General features: G+C 49.7%; 1 protein-coding gene across 1 annotated transcript in view; it reads left to right on the top strand.

Moving 5' to 3' along the window:
* Nucleotides 1-254: 254 nt before the first annotated feature.
* LOC144167644 (organic cation transporter protein-like) overlaps nt 255-15,195 on the top strand; it is a 149,983-nt gene continuing 135,042 nt past the window's right edge. The window contains exons 1-2 of the mRNA XM_077696836.1: nt 255-387; nt 2,574-2,986. Of these exons, the coding sequence (XP_077552962.1) occupies nt 2,594-2,986 (393 nt within the window). The 5' untranslated portion in view covers nt 255-387; nt 2,574-2,593. The remainder of the gene's footprint in view (nt 388-2,573; nt 2,987-15,195) is intronic.

A 15,195-nucleotide genomic window follows, 5' to 3' on the forward strand; every position in this document is an offset into this window, starting at 1 on the left:
AGCCGTAAGGCTGAATTTTCCATTGGAAGGAAATTATTCTACTTCGGGGTTTCCCCTACATACACTCGCACGTGCCGAAATATGCAGACAGATGTACACGCATGCATATGTGCCCGCACACCTGGCCAACCAACTCCCTTCCACCCTCCTTTTCTTTCTGCCTTCCACTTTCCATCGGATATGCGGTCGCATGTGGTGGCAAATGTTGTTCAAACGGTGTCGTCACTACTACCTCAAATCTGCGCCCCTGAATACGCTAGCAGCTGTTGCTGCTTTTATGGCGAGTGTGTTCTTGATCACCACGCATTTCCGGCGCCGCTGTATGCGACTGGAAGAGCACCGCACATTACACTTCGAGGCTAGAACTCTGCGAGAATACGAAAGACGGTAAGCCATCGGGAAGGTAGTGGTTGTGACCTGACGGGCCCGTTGGGGTATTATTGCTGCGCGTCCAGCGTGATTAGATTACATTGCTGGAGAAATGTGTGTTTGAACTCTGGTCGTCGCTGTTGTTTACGGCGGTGTAATTTTTGTCAGGACGTGGGGGGGGGGGGGCAATTTCACATCTACAGTGACTGCCTTTGCATGAAAACCATTCTTTCGCTAGGGGAAATTGCTCCCTATTCCTTGACAGGCATCCATTTAGAGACAACCCTGCGTACAAGAAAGCTACCTTTTAGTCCGAGCCTGGAGGATTGTGAGAAACTGCCTTGCAATAATTGTAGCGTTTACTTACCGCTATAACACCTTTTTTCAGCAAAGCAGCATACCTCTACCCCCGCACGGTTTCATCGCCGCGGGCAGAAACGCCAAGGGGCCAAGGCCTGAGGCGCAGAGCACGTGCTTCACGCTAATCAGACATACAGCATAGAGATCAGAATTTGTTTAAGGTAACCACAAAACAAGTATAGGAACCACATTATAGATAAGGCGCTTGTCAACAATGGGACCCCCGCACCATGTACACCTCATCAAATATGTTTGAAGAATATGTTTGAAACATAGGCAGGACTAGCGTCACTAAATAGAGAAGTTCTTGCCCAAGTCGCGGAGCGCATGTAACAGGCTAGCCAGGACCCAGCATTTGCAGCCAGAGAAGCCAAGCGTAGCGTCAGTAGATAAGGTACTAGAGGACCGCCATGGAGGTACGGAAGTCGGCGAAGGCGGCGGTTTTGTCGTTACCAGTGTTGCGAGGTCGCCGCATCTACGGCTTCGCCGTTAACTTCGACCTTGTCTTTTGTCAAGAACACTACTGGAGATGCAACAAAACGTCATATTTGGACACACTTCTGCCGCTTAAATACTGTTGCATGCGCTAACTTTGATTCGTATTCGGGACGACTTCAATCGCGAACAGCGGCAGAGCAGGGAGGATAAGCGATAGGCCTACCTGAATGAACTTCTGAAACACAAAAAAAAAAAAAAATCTCGGCGCCTATGAACCGTCTAAGTGTAAACAAATGTCAAGTAATGGGAACTTACCAATAATCCGCCGCCGCCGCTTGCGCCAGCTGCACAACGTGTGCGAACCCCATCTACAAAGACCATTAATATAGTGTCCTTTACACTAGAGTATGGGCCCCCTGGCCAAAATACTTCGAGGTGTGCACGTGGAAATCGGCCGGTGAAAAGAATGTTTACGCACTGGCTGATAACGAACACTATTTCTACTACATTATTTCCAAGAATTTCTAACATATCGAGTTGACAACGCAAGAGTCAGTGGTGGGGGGTGGCATTGCCCTCCATTGGTGGTACAATGAAACAACCCGTGCTAAAATGAGTCCCATACTCATTGAAGCAATGGCCCTGTTTACCAGGAGCTGGAAACAACACGCACACTGCTTAATCCTAGTATGATGGCCTACACCACAAATAACTACGCCGGCCCTGCTGATACTCGTGCATATGAGACCGCAAAAAAAGGACCTTTATCCCACATGGAATGTGAAAACTTTGCTAAATTTGTGGACATTGATTGCTGGTGAACCTCGACAGCATGAACCTTAACTTTCGAGCGGAAGCAAGGAGCTTTAAAAACAGGTGACGCTCTACCAGCACAGCGCACGGCGAATTCGGTCGTGCACAAAGCCCATGGCGTTGCTTATTTCACTGCTACAAAAAGCTACGTGAGTTATGAAAACACCGTTATTCGTACGCACAAAGAGAGTTTTAAAATGACTTAAAACTGCTGTATTTCGGGCCCCAAACTTAAGCAAGTTGACGCAATAGCTACTACAAGACCTTGCCGTGAAATTGATTGAAATAGCTTGTAACCGTACACAGTAATAGCCGATAGCCCGAAGCTGTTATGGATAACTAAGGTCACTGCCTTGCCGTTTACACTCAGCTCTATTTCGTATTTTGCTTCGAAGTGATTTGAATTAGAGAAACCTCCGTAGGTACACGATTCTGTGCACTTTAAACAACCCCATCTTCTCTAGAGGAATCCGTACTCGCCACTTTGTTGCGCCACTAATCAATGTCAAGCTTCAGCAGACCAAACCATGAATGTATTAAAGCCCGCCGTTGAGCACTACAAGCATATCCGTTTTTTTCTGTATGGCCTCCAGCTCTCCCAGGGCAAAGAGACATGCTCGAAGTCAGCCAGGTCATCGGTCCTCCGGGCTGGTACCACGCTCTTGTCGCGGCGCTCTGTGTCTTGCGCTCCTTCTGCTGCGCCTGGACCGTATTCCTGGGTCCCTTCGTAGTGCCGCCAGTACAACACTGGTGCGCAAAGCCGCCCCTTGAGGCACTGGTCAACTGGACAGAGCAGCAGTGGAGGGGAATCGCTATACCCCCCTTAACAGCAGCTCCCGGGTTCCCGAACCGATCTGTGGGATTGGCGTACGACTCGTGCCATTCGTACTTGGTCCGAGCGGTTCACCCCAACGGCTCCATCGACTTCGACAAGGAAAACGTGATTCCCTGCGAATCTTGGGCTTTTGACGAGGAATCATCAAGGTCTGCTTCTGCTGTTCCAGAGGTGAGTGCCTTTGGGAGGCTAGTGCCTTTCAAGAGCCTTTAATTTAGTTTCCGTTATTGCTCAAGCCACTTTTTGTTTGACACGATTGCCCGTCACCTAGTACTGACTGGCATCCAGGCACAATGAAGTGTTTCATGTCTCGAAGTCAGTGTAACACGGCATCCAAATGTCCAATACTTGCGATCCCGGTTACCACAATGTAGCAGGCAGGTATGGTTGTTCTGCGCATTTTAGTCCTATTCATCCAACGAAAAGCCGCAGGCGAGAAACTTACACTACAAAAGTTCACATTTTACTAATTTGCACCGTACTGTCTTAAACGATTCTATGGAATGTGTGCGACATGCCGCACAAGTTCCCGAGTACATGTCTGCAGGGTACTTTTATCAGACAGACGTAATATCACAGCCGCATTTATGACGCTGCGATGGTGCTTGTTAAGCATTTACATGTCTGTGACCGCATCTGGATGTTCATCGCTAAAGAGGGTTGGTATACGCGCTGCGATGCCGCTCGTCCTTTATTCCTTAACCTAGTACTCACAAGCATAACTTTAAAAAACCCAGAAATCAATTTCTCGAACTTCTGTTCATGTCGGTATTCCATAGATCAGCTCAAACAAACGTATTGTGTATCTAATCGTCTATAATAACTGTGTGTCCGACGTTACCACAGTGTGCAATTTATAAAAGCAGAAAGAATAAAAAATACGATTCATCATCTGAGGCGGCTCAAGCAAGTTCTGCAGTGTCGCCTAACTATGCGGAATGCTTTTACATTGTGATTCGAAGATGTTCAAGTTTTTAAAGTTAATGCATCCACGCTTGCGGTGGCGTCAATATTATTGGTTTGAACGAAAATGTTCCCTTATATTTCAAAGGAGCATATGTTCCGGAGTGAAGTTCTTTTTTTAAGAGTAGTACACACCCTTGTCGCTTTCTATTCTCTGCAACAAAATGTTTGGCGGGCTGCGTTATCTTTGGTAGCGTATTTCCTATACCTCAGGAAACAATTTTCCGCTCTTAAGCGCTGTCGTCGGCAGCAGACGTGGCCGAATAAGCCTACCAATCCCGCTTAGGATGAACCAATATCGTACATTTAAGTGCAAAATGGCGAGCCGAGCCGTAGCTCCGTAGCCGAACAAACTCCGCGTCACCGGCAACACTCAAGTTAAAGGCATTTGCGCTGCTCTTTCGGAGCTCGCCTGGTTCGACTCTGTGCCGTAAGAGGTGAGTTCACAACAGTCTGAGAGTCGGCCGACGGGGCACCGTGTCTGGGATCTGTCGGCAGCCATGTCACCCCGCGCCGACGCCGTCACGTCGGTGTCTGCACGCACTCTGACAACTCCCCATTGTAGCAATGAAGGTTGCGTCCCAAAATCTTCCCTACGGTATAGAGCGTGTTACGCATATAAAAAATCAACAACAAAAAAGCAATCCCACCATTCGCAACTGCACGGTGAGATGCGGTCTTCGCATTTCTCTATACCCGTGAGCCAGCAAGACGGACTGGTCGCTCCAGGAAATAACAGGCATATCAATCAGTGGAATATCCGCAATGTTGTACATTGTTATTTACTTACTATTGCAGCATTGCGAGCTGCTTAGTCTTGCATTTATTGAATAACGTTTGGTGAGTATACTACTTCCTAAGCCCCACAAGTAGCTGATCAGCACCGTCTACGTTAGTGAAGGCAAGAAAAGCGATCGCACATGTCCGGTCGTCCTGCAGACCTTGCCGGAACATCCTGCAGTCGTCAGGGGTGGCTTGATAAAGCGAGGCTTTATTTGTCTCTCGTGGCCTCTCGGGTGGCTACTCCTAGCTGGTGTTGTCCAAGCGAAATTCGTCGCTCGTTCGCGGGGGCTACTCCACGGCAGCATCCTGAGTTCCTCACAAAACGGCCAGGTGGCCCTCTGGTCTCCGCCATTGTAATGAGGCTCCAATTCACCTACAGGTAGTCACAAAATGAAACGGACCATGCGAGCGGTGCGCAAAAACTACAGGCGCGACACCTTCCCGCGCAGCGCCTGCTGTCGAGATGGCTGAGTGCGCATTTATGTCCTTCACATGTCCGTGCATATACATTTTCGAGATCTCCGCCGCAGAGCTTCGTTCCTCTCTAAAACAGCTCCTGCAAGCGCCTTACGCGGCAAGACGTGTGAGCTGCACGATCTCTGGTAGCGTGTGGCATGCGCTGCAGCCGTGTCGCTCCCGTGTAGGTCCCGTTCACTCCGAGGTATCTTCGTAATGCGCTCCGTGAATGTGGAAGCCTTCTTTGCCGAGCACCTCGGGGCCCCAATGTGTAACGCCCTGCATCTGCAGAATTATCGGGGTTAACACATTTAATCCAGCTATAACACTCTAAATAAGGATAACTGTTCAAAATCAATTTTTGAACACAGGTAAAGGCAAAAAAATAAAAAAAAACAATGAACGAAACGGGTCAATATAGCCGGCATCACACGAGGGAGACAAAAATAGGAAGCTCCGAAAAAACAGACTGAAACAGTAATAAAGCATTATAAAAATAAACTAACCTCTGTGTAAAACTCTGTATTTACACAAACCTGCGTAATTACCGAAGGTAGCATGTTGATTTTTCGTAATAATCTGGGTGTACAGGATTCGTTCAAAGAAAAACAAACCTAAAATTAAGAGAAGCAGCGCAGTAATACCTAATATTTGCTGTAATTTCGTCACATAATGACTGGAAACCATTCAGTCACATTTAAAACGTTATCCTGCTGCAACGTCAATCTACTATCGAGCTAACAAAATTATAAAAGCCCATCTCCTTAGGCGCATATCTCAAAACTGCACAAGTGTTTGGGCATGCGTCACACGCTGTCTGTCGTTGCAAATAATCCTGCCGCTCGCTCTGCGCGCACCACAAGGCGTCTCCTCTTCCTTGGATGTCCTATAGATCAATGAGGCGCTGCCGCTGAAATAGAGAAAAGTGACATGCAGTGACTGACTTGATTTGCAAAAGTCCCCCACGCCAACTAGCCATCTCAACAGCAGGTGCTTGGCCGGTAGCTGTGGCGCCGGTTGTTTTCGCGCGCCAATCACTTGGTACATTTTATTTTGTGGCCGCTAGTACACTCAGGCTGCCTACGTGAACGCAGTTGCCATCGATGCGTCCGATAGCCAGACAGACGGCATCTTACAAACTGGGCCTAATGGGCCGAACAATCAAATCGGCCATACTGATCATGGCACCTCCCTAAATTCGCCCTTGTTCCAACCCCAATACAAGTGTTTGCGAATGACAACTTCATCCCACACTAGTGCGCTGAGAATCTTGGGTCTGACTATCACACACAGCAGATCTACGCTTCCTGCACTCAACCACATAAAGAAATACACCTCAACAAACGCGTTGCCAACCACCACCACGGCGTAATTTTAAGACAAGTTTTAAGACACCGTCATAACGCACGCCCCTCCAAGATCATGTCTAATGATTATCACTTTCCAAAAATGAAAAAAGCTCACGCTAATAGCACCAATGATTGGAGTGAAGGTCGTTGCGGCAGCGAAGAAGCAAATCGGCTGCGCTCCTGGACTTAAGGTTCGGTGATGGCCGTAAAGATTGCGTACAGCTTCGCTAACATCAAATCGTACGCGTTCCTGTGACCTCCCTTCATTTTCATGTTTCTATAATGCTCTCTTTACGGCCTCCATGTGTTTTTCTTACATGATTTTCCCGCGCACCATCCGTTATTCCGGTGATAAATTAACCAAGAAAAGGAAACTTTTTTTTCTCAAGCAAAAGCACAAGGAAAATATTTCATCATCTTAACGGATGCCGATAGATGGTATTTGGAGAATGTTTCGTGCCTGATATATTCATCAATTTAATTTTTTTTAGAGCGTTCGCGTGTATCCAAGATGCGAAGCGATCAAGGATTCTTCGTAATATATTATTATTCTACGTGTACACCATAACAATGCATTTTACACCTTAGTGGCTTACTTCCAGAGTTTTCGTCATTCATTTGATAAAGACCATTCATTTTACGGATCTGTCGACCTCAAGGGGTCGTAATTGCCATGTAAAACAAAAAGGTTGCCATCAGCTTCCGACAGCATAGTCACCGATACAAATCTCGCAACGATTTTGTTTGTCTATTTCTAGACAATTTTTCTTCTATGCTAGACAATAGCTGCAATGTTGGCAGCGTCTGTCTGAAGCAGAAACTGCAGGGTAGTGTACAGAGGGAAAGAAAACACCGCGAACGAGGTGCGGGCCGAGCAGTGTATCGGCGTGTGGCTATCTGGCGAGTGGATCGACCATACAGACAGCGACCCTCGCCTCAGGGTGTCGGCCATCCGAATGATCCGCCGGTCATCTTAGTGTAACTCCGCCTGTTACTTTCCAGAATATGCGCTACAGAGATGAGCCAGACGAGCTTCTGAGGTGCCGGCGGAAACTCCTGGGACTTGAGGGTCGCCAATGACGCGGAGGACGTTTGGCCACTGTGTACGCTTCGGTCCTCCTTTGGAATTGAATGGTACGATGCTTGCTCAACCTGAGCGACGCTGATTGGTTTATCCCTCTCATGATGCAGCTTACAACATGGCAGAAACAAGACATGCCGATTCCTAAAGTAACGCGAATGCAGGACCAATAATTACGTCGGAAGCCAATGCATGTTGTTGCGGGGCGCTGTAACCAGATGTTGAGGGCAACTCTGAAAAACCAAATGAACTACGTTACCACACACGTGCCTTTTGCAAATGTAACTATAATTCCCCCTAGTAAAAGAAAACAACACTGTAACTGCCGCACATCCGTACGCAAAGCGGCTTGCACGCTTGTCCCCGTACTTCATTACCCTGTGTGACGCCCCAGAAAAGCAGCCATCTCGCGTCTTCATTGCACATGGGCTTAACATTACTGCTGCGATATTTTACGTTGCGTCTTGTAAATTCGTGTAGCCAGGTGCACGCTAAAAGGGGTACGAAGGGCCATTTCTGCCCTTTAGCTTTATTCCAACGCACCCGCACTATCGGGGTTTAGAGAGGACGGTTATGGTTACACACGTTTTTGACAATTATTGCGAATGAGTGCCCCTGATCTCACTTTAAAAGAACTACTATATATTTCCTACCTTTACCACCTGAAAGCCTGGGACCAAGGGAAGGCTGTTATTAGAAGTGTGTGCCAGCTTCGGCTTCGTTTTTTCAACCACGGCGATGCTTTTTATCTTTGGAACCTGACGTTCAAAGGCCATCTTTCATGTATCGAGAATAGGTATACCTGTTCTCGATAGGGTGTGTCGGAATGACTATATCTGAAGGTGGGTATTACCTCAAATGCAATTAATATAAATTGTTCAGTTATCCGCGGTTACTGATCTTCATAAACAGGAAGCTATTTTCAAGGGGAAAAAGCGATTCCCTGCTTTTGAGCGGCTTGCGTCAGTCGCAGGTGTCGCGTAGAACGTTTTGAGAATAAAAAAAAAACCTTAAAGCAACTTTTTACTTCCCATCTAGTAATTAATTTTTTAAACAAAAATGCATGAAGAAGTGTATTTTTTATTCGTCGTAATTTAAATATATCCTTAATTAAGTACGGGGTGGCGCCACGGTGAAAGCTGCGCAAAGGTGAAACCAATACGCCTTCACCCGTATTGGTTTCGTTGCTTCTCGCAAGTGAAGCAACTCGCCTCCACAAGTTACTAGGAAAGTTATTATTCTTTGTTAGACGACTGACCTCATTACTTTATTTTCGACACTGGCTTCCCTTGTGATATTCAGGGGAGAGTTGTGTGCAGTATTTTGGGATGACTAACAAGCATGCATATATTTCTTGCTATACTAGGAGAAAATATTAGGCCTTGTGCACCTGCTAGTGACGAAGGAGTGCGTACGGCTCGCGCCAGGCTGGGGGTTGTGCTGGGCACCACATTTCACGAACGTAAAATATGACCTGCAAACTCTGAAATGGCGCACACGCTCATTGTACACAGTTTCGTGGAGGCCGTGCTTTGGTGGCGACTAAGTGATTTTGAGTATCAAATTGCTGTTTCCAGTTCAGCGACCATTGCATTTTCCTTTCTCTTCGCTAGCCCAGTGATCACAGTGCACGCCATGTTCGCTGCACTCGCTCGCTTTGGGAGGCTTGCAGGCTAGTGTTTCTGCACGTCGCGATAGCGTTCGTACGCAACGGTGGCCGGTAGAGTGGAAGCGGATTTGTGTGGAGACAGGTGGCGGGTGGGACATTGCTCGTATTGCCTTCGTTCGTGTTGAGGGGCAAATACAAGGGAGTTTTAGCACAGCGGCTAGCGTACGCTACGTTACTGTGGGGGGCTACGTTACTGACAGCGGATGCCGCGCTTTTTCTTGGGTCTTTTCTTCCCCCATCCCAAAATCTCAGCAGAGAAGCATGTAGGCGACTGTAAACGCCTGAAAACCTCTCTGCTTCTTTGATAAAGACACTGGCTCCGCGAACACACTGGGCAGGTACGCGTTCGTTCACGTGAGCGCGTGCACACTAGAGTCCCGCTACAGGCCGACCCTGGCGTAGCGTTTGCCACTATGCTAAAACTCTCTGCTATTTGCTGGCATGGTGATGTGGTTGCTGCCGAGTAAAAACACGCTCACACGTGCTCCATCCACCACCTGTGGCCGCTGGCGGGTTTGTTTTCCCGGAGCTGCATTGCGCCTCCATCAACAACTGCGCTTCACACAGTCACGCCTGACCATAGCGTCATATTGCGGCGCACACATTATCGAGTATGAAGGCGCGCTCTTTGCGCGATTTACTGCTGCTGCTTTGTTAGAACGGTAGTTTGGGCTAGTTGGTGCATATACTAATTCAAATTCGAAACGCAAGCCGCGTAATAAACCAACCGGTTGCTAGTCAGCGCCGTGTGTCATTGTTTCTTGTCCCGTTTTTTGTTCCGCTGTTAGAATTTAAGTTAGCTTCTGCTGTCCCAGGCCACCCGTTCTCCAAAAGCTTGCGATGCGTCACAGCTGGTTCGTGGCAAAACATTGTATCAGTTGCTTCACATGCATGGATCGGAAGCTCTTGGACGACAGAGAAGGAAAACAACAGCCATGTTGTGCGTGTGTTCTGCGGTTTCCGGTTTGCCTTTGCTCGCTGCAGGATCCCCAGTGTGAAGTACGCAAGTTTGTATTCTCGTGCGCATTTAGGGTTTATGGCAGCGTCGCCGTACTTTGTTAAAAAAACAACCCCAGGAAGAAACCAACGCGGCACAAAAACTAGCAGCTGAAAATTTCGCAGCAACACCTTGGCGCGCCAAAGAACAGTGAATTTGGCCAACGTTAAAGATAAGTAACGTTGCTTTCGGCTGTTTCGGGTTGCAGCTGCGCGCCGTCCCTCCTCTCCTTACGCTTTCTCCAACCTCTTCGATTCATCTCCCCGGCCTGCACACACGCGCTCAATCGTACGCCACTTCGGCGCCAAAGTAGTATAATGAGTAATTTATTCTAGAAAAAAGAAAAAGCTGCAGTGATATTATTGCGCTCTATATATCCTCCATTATAACGATTTAACTCGGGGTGATAGGGGAAGGGAACATAGGAGAGAGGACAGTGTGGAGAGAGAAAGGAGAAAGAGGGGAAGTGTGTGTAGTTGGTGCGGGCAGGGCGGCGACAGAAGCTCTGCAGAAATGGCCACGTCCTCTCCTTCCAGGCAGAGAGCACCGGCTGCGGAAGCAGCAGCACTACAGCCCACGGCTTGAGAGAGGAAATGGCGTCGCCTGCCTGTCGCGACACTTATCGCTGAAGGCAGACAAAAAAAGAAAACACATCGGGAACCATTCCACTTTGTGAAAATAGATGGCGAGCGAAGTACAGGGGACAGACAATTTTTAAGAAATTTACCAAGTCTTGAAGGAAGTCGTGATATAGCTAGCCGATGCTCGACGCCATTCTAACTCGGTAGATTCTCTGGTGTTAGATGCTCTGGAGTCGCATGTAGACGCACCTTTTATGCGGTACGGCACCTGTAAAGCGACACTAAAGCATATTTGTCCAACCTCTGCTTATGTTTAAATCGCATAGATGGGCTCAACTGAACATACCGCTGACAATTTTTCCAGTAGCTAAAGCAGTATTTAATACTTAAAGCCGCAAAACCGCAAGAAATACCATTCGAAGACTTCGGCGGCCCCAAAAACTACAGCAGTGACGAAAATAACTCAGGCATTTCTTGCGATGAGATTGGACGATTACAGTTCATGCAAACCCATCTGCGGCAGCGTCTATGTTAATTTTTAAGGAAGAGCTTTCGTTCTCTTTTAAAAGGGCATATTTGTCGGAATGTAGTTCTTAAGGTTTCTTTGGAGGGGTGTCCACACGAGTTTCGGTTTCGGTTCCCTGCAACAACATGCTTGGTGTCCGATTACACTCGGTCGCGCGATCTGGATACCTCAGGAAGGGACACATCGCGTTTTTTCCATGTTGTTGGCGGGAGAATGGACGGATAACAAAACCAACCCCACTAAAACTGACCAAGTATTGTATCTTTCAGCCGCAAAGGACGAGCCGAGGCGTACGCCGCGGCTGAACATCCAGCGCGGCATCGGGCATGCTCAACTGGGAGGCATTTCTCCTGCACTTTCGGGGGTCACCTATAGTTCCTCTCTATGCTATCCACTGGGTTATAAGAGGCGCGTTGACAGAGGGCCAGCAGTCCGCCGGTTAGGAAAACAAAGAACCCCGCCCGGGATTCGAACTTACCCAGTGATAAGCTACTCGCGTAACTCTTTCATTCTCCATACGACTGAGCTGCGGGAAGATGCAAGGCAGATAAAAAATAACGAGTATATTTCCCGGAGGCCTACTCCTTCATGTTGTACATTGCTGTTCAATTGTTAGGATTGTTGCTTTTTAGATGCGTCGGTCGCACAAGCATATGCAGTCAACAACTCCAGTGAGCGAAGTCAGCGAAACGTCATATGCCAAGTACCGCGTATGCGCAGCCTAGATTTTTTACTTTATTGACTTTACTAAATTTAGTGCGGCCGACAACAAACAAAATTAAGCCACATAATTTCGGGCACAAACCCCGTCGTAGCTCAGTTTTCCCTGCGCGATGGAATTGCGACGACCTGTCGGTGGCTGGCCGACCATTTTGTGGGCGCTGTGGCGGGCGTGCCGGCGAGCCGCGCCGTCGGCGCAGTTAAGCCTATCCGTAAGAGCACGCGTCAAGATTTAAGAAAAAGTCACACCAGTGTGCCTTTATTTTTAAACATCCTGCACACTAGGAAATCGCTCCCAATTACGGCGACACAAGAAAAGAGAACATCAAAAGAGAGGACGTATTCATTGCCGGGCTCGTATGGCAGAATTAGTTTCTGTCCCGGGACGCCCCCTTGGGGCGCAGCCGCTCATAAGTAATCAAGAATGCGCTCAGACAAGCGCACACGGAAGCGAGCAATGGAGGAAACACGCACACAGGAACACCTTGTGCTCTGGAACTCCTCGCAATTCAAAGACCCGTGGGCAGACACGTAGCCAGGATTTTTTTTCGGTGGAGGGGGGCTAAAGTTGTTTTCAAGTCCCCCCCCCCTACAGAGAAAAACCTAGGTACTTTGCAGGCGTCCTTAAAGGCTATGAAGACAAAATACATGTTTGGTTCATTAAACAGGAGGAATTTTCCCGATAACAATGATACCAATCTTATCGCAAACTCCAAAAAATAATCGAGATATCAAATAAACAATGAAGCAGCGGCCACTCCCCACCCACTTTCCGGCAATTTCTCTATGACATCACAGGATCTTTTTACGATTGGCGTCTAACGACCTAAGACACAGCCAATCAACATGGCTGCGCGATTGTAGAGAGCATCTACTTCCATTGATGCTATCATTTCAGTTGTTACGGCAGTTAACACACTCATAAACATGTTTTAGTGCTGGCCTGTACTACATCACTCCGGCCCATAGTACGTCGCTGCAGCGCGAAAATTTAAAATTTTTGATATTTGTTGCATTGCTCTGGTTGAAAAACGTCTTCTGGGGTTGGAATGTAGCTGAGTGAGTTACCAAAGGCTAGTTGTTTCAAATTTAACAACCTTGTATCTTGTCTTCAAATGGGCTTAAGGTCTCCATTGGTGTTGATTATGATGGTATTTAGCGCCAGATGAAGTTGTAAACTGGGAAAAAATCCGCAGATCGCGTGGTTAAAATCTGCGCCCATGATACGGTACCTATACTGCACGCACGGGCACCTAGTGCAGGCATTGCATTAAATGAACATAATTTCAAGTGATTACTTGCTTTATTTCAACGTGTTTGGTATGGTGAGTATGACATTCGCAATAAAAGGGCGTAAGAATGAGATTTTTTCATTCAGTTACTGTTGTCCAATAAACAGAATTTTTTTTTACTGATAAGCGTTCTACGCCCGATCTCGTGCTGTGAAAAGGGGCAACAAAGGTTGCGATCGCAGGCACACCATGCGACAGCCGCTACCTCACTTGGAGTTGCGTGCCTGTAGTTGCAGCAAACTACTAAAACTGCAGCGAGAACAAATATATTGCTACGTAACACCCGGAACATTTCACATAGCATTGGACTGGACCACCAGGTGGTCAATCCATCGTACACTTCACCTATGGGTATGTGCCTCATCAGTGGGCGCGTACAGCAAGCCGAGAGACGAAGAAGAGATCGAGCAGAAACGGACTGGCAAGAGCGGCATTGGATTCCTTGCACAAGAAGTTCCGGGCACCGTGACTTGACGTCATTTTACGAAGCCTCCGCCTTCTTGACCCGCCGGTTGCTCTTGGTCGGTCCCTCGGCGGCGGCAACCGGCGGCGTGGCCCAGCGGACAGCGCGTCGGGTTCTCTCGGCGGCGGCAGCGGCGGTCTTGCCCAGCGGAGCAGCCCCTGCAGTGCAGCCCTCCTGCGGCTTTGGGAGGTCTTTCACGTTCGGGGTCGTCTTCGGCTCGGAATCGTCGGGTGAATCGCCCGCCTTGTCCTTCGCCGGCGGCTTAGCGGTTTTGCCGGGCTCCTTCGACTTCAGAGCGTCCCCCGCGCTCGGGTCCTTGGGCGCGGGCAGGTTTTCCAGGCGCTTCAGCTGGGCACGGTGTTTCGGGACCACCGCCGACCTCTTCTTGGGCGTCTCAAGCTGCCGGTGGTCCTGGATCTGCTTCTCGAAGCGCCGCTCCTGCGACCGCGTACAGCGAGGCGAGTATGCCGTCGCAGGCTTAGCCCCGGGGGCTCCGCGGACGCCCGACTTGCCTTCCACGTTTTCGGCCCCCGACGATGACGTGGCGGCAGCCACGTCGGCCTTGGACTTCGGAGCCTCCGCCTTCTTGACCCGCCGGTTGCTCTTGGTCGGTCCCTCGGCGGCGGCAACCGGCGGCGTGGCCCAGCGGACAGCGCGTCGGGTTCTCTCGGCGGCGGCAGCGGCGGTCTTGCCCAGCGGAGCAGCCCCTGCAGTGCGGCCCTCCTGCGGCTTTGGGAGGTCTTTCACGTTCGGGGTCGTCTTCGGCTCGGAGTCGTCGGGTGAATCGCCCGCCTTGTCCTTCGCCGGCGGCTTAGCGGTCTTGCCGGGCTCCTTCGACTTCACAGCGTCCCCCGCGCTCGGGTCCTTGGGCACGGGCAGGTTTTCCAGGCCCTTCAGCTGGGCACGGTGTTTCGGGACCACCGCCGACCTCTTCTTGGGCGTCTCAAGCTGCCGGTGGTCCTGGATCTGCTTCTCGAAGCGCCGCTCCTGCGACCGCGTACAGCGAGGCGAGTATGCCGTCGCAGGCTTAGCCCCGGGGGCTCCGCGGACGCCCGACTTGCCTTCCACGTTTTCGGCCCCCGACGATGACGTGGCGGCAGCCACGTCGGCCTTGGACTTCGGAGCCTCCGCCTTCTTGACCCGCAGGTTGCTCTTGGTCGGTCCCTCGGCGGTGGCAACCGGTGGCGTGGCCCAGTGGACAGCGCGTCGGGTTCTCTCGGCGGCGGCAGCGGCGGTCTTGCCCAGCGGAGCAGCCCCTGCAGTGCGGCCCTCCTGCGGCTTTGGGAGGTCTTTCACGTTCGGGGTCGTCTTCGGCTCGGAGTCGTCGGGTGAATCGCCCGCCTTGTCCTTCGCCGGCGGCTTAGCGGTCTTGCCGGGCTCCTTCGACTTCACAGCGTCCCCCGCGCTCGGGTCCTTGGGCACGGGCAGGTTTTCCAGGCCCTTCAGCTGGGCACGGTGTTTCGGGACCACCGCCGACCTCTTCTTGGGCGTCTCAAGCTG

The sequence above is a fragment of the Haemaphysalis longicornis genome, unplaced genomic scaffold, assembly GCF_048455015.1.
Source record: "Haemaphysalis longicornis isolate Haplotype H1 unplaced genomic scaffold, Haemaphysalis longicornis Haplotype H1 scaffold_1, whole genome shotgun sequence".
Taxonomy (NCBI): Eukaryota; Metazoa; Arthropoda; class Arachnida; order Ixodida; family Ixodidae; genus Haemaphysalis; species Haemaphysalis longicornis.